This window comes from Triticum aestivum, chromosome 5B, assembly GCF_018294505.1.
Source record: "Triticum aestivum cultivar Chinese Spring chromosome 5B, IWGSC CS RefSeq v2.1, whole genome shotgun sequence".
NCBI classification, from domain to species: domain Eukaryota; kingdom Viridiplantae; phylum Streptophyta; class Magnoliopsida; order Poales; family Poaceae; genus Triticum; species Triticum aestivum.
In genome coordinates, this window is record NC_057807.1 from 56338331 (window position 1) to 56342795 (window position 4465).

At 43.2% G+C, this 4465-nt stretch overlaps 1 protein-coding gene across 1 annotated transcript; it reads left to right on the forward strand.

Annotated features, from left to right (window-relative positions):
* Nucleotides 1–3705, forward strand: LOC123110369 (WPP domain-associated protein). The gene is made up of 5 exons (XM_044530863.1): nt 1–185; nt 846–2224; nt 2454–2580; nt 2946–3047; nt 3170–3705. Exons 1-5 carry the CDS (start codon nt 156–158, stop codon nt 3248–3250), a joined length of 1719 nt encoding a protein of 572 aa, XP_044386798.1. The 5' UTR covers nt 1–155; the 3' UTR covers nt 3251–3705.
* Nucleotides 3706–4465: the final 760 nt, after the last annotated feature.

Genomic DNA, 4465 nt, shown 5'->3' on the forward strand with positions numbered 1-4465 from the left:
ATAGCGCCTTCCTCTGGCTCCGCCGCACTCTTTTCGTTTCGGTTTCCCGCCCCCGAAGCCCCGGCGAAATTTGAGACGCGGGCCAAGGCGCGAGGCGGCACAGCTTCTCGTCCTCGGCGGCGCGGAGGCGGACGGCTGCGTCTGACTCCGCGGACATGGCGCCGGCGCCGGCGGCTGAACAACCCGTGAGTTATTCGCCCCTTCCTTCTCTTTTCTTCTTCTTTTGTTTATTATTCCCTTCAATTTTTCTCCCCCTTCCGAGAAACAGCAGCAGCCGCCATTCTTCGCCGGTCAACTACTGGCTTCAGTTTTCTCCACTTCCTCGCTTCTTATTAGATTTGATTAATTAATTAACGGGCAAATAGCCTGGGGCTTCATTAACTGCTCGATAGGCTCCGTAGATAATCTTGTTGCAATCTTGTCCTAGTAGCGTGTAGCTTAAACAACAAAAGATGCAGATAATAACCAAGTACAGAAAACCAAGCCATGAGCCTATGATCAATCTGACTTCAAAACCTGTCATCCTAACAGTTTGGCTCCAAATATTCCTCATCCTAACACAGTCGCCTCTGCTTCTCAACTGCCTGCCCGGGTTTCTGTGGAATATGCAAGGCTGATTGGCTGCATTTTGCTTTGCTTGGCAGGCAGTTGCCATTACCACTATATATCTGTGATTTATATATTTGCCTTGCTTGGCAGGCAGTTGCCACTGACCCACTAACACTATGTCTTTGGTTTCCTTATTAATTCGAATAAAAACACTAATATTTGATTATTATATTTTGTAATAATGATCCGACCTTTCGTAGACTAACAAATTCCATGGCTTTGTCATTTATCTGTAGTTGGAGTATGAGCTGCGACAAGAGCTCTCCGATATCATGCTCCAGGGCTACATTACCGGTCTGCGCCGCGAGTTCGAGACGAAGCTATGTGAGAATCACAACCGTATCAGCACACTGAGCAAGAACTGCAAGGAAAACCTTTCCGAGATCACTGCTCTACGAGACGAGCTGACCGGCATCCTGACCGCTGTGGCAGCTTCAGAGTCCAGTGTGCTCCCTCCCCACAGCAGTCTCGAGAAAGCCGAGGAGACGAACTCCCTGAAGATGAAAGATGACAATGACATCCCGGACTTTTCGCTCCTGAAGCACCTGAGCGGCGAAGATATCACGGCGTTTTTGAAGTCTGAATGGCTCAAGCTGCGAAGGGAGCACGAGTTCGAATTGCATCAGACGACTGAAGAGCTGTTCAGGCTGAAAAGGCATTTTGCGAAGGATGGAGCTGTGTTGCCTTTTAGGAAAGAGAGAGAGCTTGAGCTCATCAAATCAAAGCTGCTTCAGACTATCTCCAAAATGGATGTAATTATCTCGAGGAAAGAGGGCTCTGGTTTTGATCACAATGAGGATGATGAGCTATGCAGATTGAAGGACAGGATCGGTTCTCTGCTCGATGAAAATGAACATCTCCGAGGTTTGCTATCTGACAGAAGAAAGGAAGCTAAGAAGCTCTCTTCGCAAGTAGTCGACGCACAAAGCAATGTCGCGCGCCACTCGCTGGCCGAGTCAAAACTCAGTGATGAGCTCGAAGATCTGAAGATTGAGAGCCACTTGAGAGATTTATTGGAACTGTCTGTATTAAGGGAAGTGTTTGGCAGTTATGAAAATCAGATTGATGATCACAACCAGGAGGAGTGCTTCCTCAGAGAGTTGCTTATGGAGAAAGAAGAGCGGTTACTTACCATGTCTGGGGATAAACATAAGCTCAAGTATGAAAATGACCAGCTTATATCTATCGTAGGATCAAAACTGGTTCAGCACCATGAGGAATTCGACTTGGTTAACGACGAACTTACGATGTTCAGGGAGAAGGTGTGTGAGCAAGAGCTGCTGATCTTGGAGTTCAAAGGAGAGTCGAGCTCGATGAAGAGCTGTCTGGATGAGGCCTTGCAGCAAATCCATGTGTGCAAGCAAGAGATAATTGGGCTGACTGAAAGCTTGACTTCCATGTCCCTTGCTTTGGAGGAAGCAAAAGAGCAAAATGCCTCGCTTGACGCGACTATTCGAGAAATGAAGAGAACAGCAGCGCCACTCACTGACGGTCATATAGGGGATGATGCAGGGCCCCTAGAGCAATTTACCCTTGTTAGCATGGAGATATTGTCTAAAGCATACAGTGATTTCGAAAGCAGATTAGCTCAAAGTATGAAACAAAATGATATAAGGTGCGCAAATTTGTTAACACTCATTCCCCAATGTTTTGCTGTTGCTATTTATTTAATTAAAATCGCACCTGCTCAGCAAGCTCACTTCACCAGAGTATGCAGACCTATTCTAAACATATGCATGTTGCCGTTCCAAAAAGAAAAAAACATATGCATGTTACTGAAGACTAGCATCTCTGTCTATTTCATATTTCCTAATGCACTGGCCGTTTTTAATTATTTGGTGCAGGTTGACTAGAATAATTCGCCAGTTCAACCCACTGGTGCAGCAAGTTGCTGTACTAAAGAAGAAGGAATTCTGGTATAAACAAATACTCGAGATTAAATGCTCGAATCTCGAAAAAGCAGAAGCTGAGGTTAGCCTTCTTTGCGTCGCTTCATTTTGCCTTTGGATTGGTTAGAGTTCTAAGGTGATGTGCTAAGCAAAATTCCAAGTAATTTTCAAAGTTGGGACTTATGTAAAGGAAGAATGATATCTCAAGATTCTAAAGTAAAAATAGGGAAGAATGCCTAATGGTTAATTACATATACATTTCTCTTAGAGAAACACATGATGCTTGTTTTGCAGTCCACCTAAACTCAAATAAAAATGAGGAATCTGGAATCTAGACAAGATGGAGTGAAATTTTAAATCTAAATGGGACTTCTCCATTTGTTGACTAACTATTCATTTTCTGTATGTAGTGATATGATTCATATTTCTTTTTGTAATGTGATTCAGGTTGATGTACTTGGCGACGAGGTCGAGACCCTCTTACGTGTTCTTAGTAAAATCTATATAGCACTTGACCATTACTCTCCTGTCCTGAAGCATTACCCTGGGGTAAGAGCATTACTGCATAAATATCCATGGAACTAGTCCTGCACTTTTTGTTTATAATATGGACATGTAGGTTTTAGGGTGAAGGTTCTACAATTCACAATCGTTTTCCACAATTCACGCAGGTGACCGAGATTCTGAATGTAGCTCATAAGGTGTTGCAAGGAGAAAGTATTGAGCAATACAACACTCTGTTAAAACATTAACATCACAGATGTTGACTTGGACAGATCCTGAGAATAGCTTCGGGCAAGTTTTTGCAGTGACTTACAGGAAGGAAAACGAAGATGTTAACTTATAGATATAGTTGCAGTCAAAGTAGTAGACAGCATTATTCGATTGCTAGTGTGACCAGGGTTATTATCTCTTTTCTTAGGTTTCACTTGTATCATATCAGTGTGCAGCTTGTAGTTGTCGATACAAATCTGTAGGGTTCGCTTGTGTTAGTTGCAGCTTTCAGGTTGGATTATGGGTGTACCATTTCTCTGTTTTCTGAGAAAATTGGGTGATTGTTTCTCTGCTTGCAGCAAGGCAGCTTGTTATAGTCCCAGCTTTACTGTCAGTGACTGTGTATAAGTCAGTCCTAGCTTGTATCGTATTGACTGTGTTTATGTACTTATTTGTATAAGTTGTAACTAGTGCAGTTTTTTTTTCAGGGCTACTAGTGCAGTTTTCTGCAGTCCATTTTTGCTAACCGGAAAGAAGTATGAATTGTATTAGTGCCAACCTGTTAATGGAAGCATTTGGCCAAATTTGTCTCATCATCTCAACGGGGATGATATGTAAACTCATGATGGATTCATGGCATGAATACAAATCCACTGCAAATAAACTTATAAATAATCCAGCCAACAACAAAATATTAAAATTAAAATATTAGTGTAATTCGACAGACTTGTATTGGTACCATTGTTGCATCAAGAAAAGAAAAAGGAAAACCTATGGCTCCATGAGGCCAGGACCCCATATTCGCTTTGGAAGTCAAAAGGGTGAGGTGCCTACAAAGTACACACAAGACTTGCGCCGATTATCAGTCAGAGAGGTCTTTATTTTATCGCGACAAGATTACGAAACTTAATCGCCAACGCGCAAAACCTTAGCTAGGATTAGTCAATAGACGGATTGCACACCACATGGTTTAAACTATATCTGGATTTGTGAGGCGACATGAGGATCCAGGTCACCATGGTTCGTCGGTCAATTCTTCGTTCCCGGACGCCATTACAGGGTAAAATCCTGTGAATCAGGACAATTAATTAGGCCATAAGTACCCCAAGTACTACTAGTGTCTTGAGTTCGTCGTCCTGAGGAAGATGACTGACCTTGCGGCGCCGATGAATATGAAGAGGAAGGATGTGGAGGTGGTGGCCAGCCATGGATTCTCCATCTTCCTTGATCCTAAGAGGATCAAACTAGAGCTG

What these genes read in the sequence shown, in the direction of transcription:
- LOC123110369 (XM_044530863.1), top strand. Translation starts at nt 156, where the DNA reads ATGGCGCCGGCGCCGGCGGCTGAACAACCC. An exon ending in ATGAAACAAAATGATATAAG is followed by an intron (nt 2,225 to 2,453) that starts GTGCGCAAATTT and finishes TATTTGGTGCAG; the next exon opens with GTTGACTAGAATAATTCGCC. An exon ending in TCGAAAAAGCAGAAGCTGAG is followed by an intron (nt 2,581 to 2,945) that starts GTTAGCCTTCTT and finishes AATGTGATTCAG; the next exon opens with GTTGATGTACTTGGCGACGA.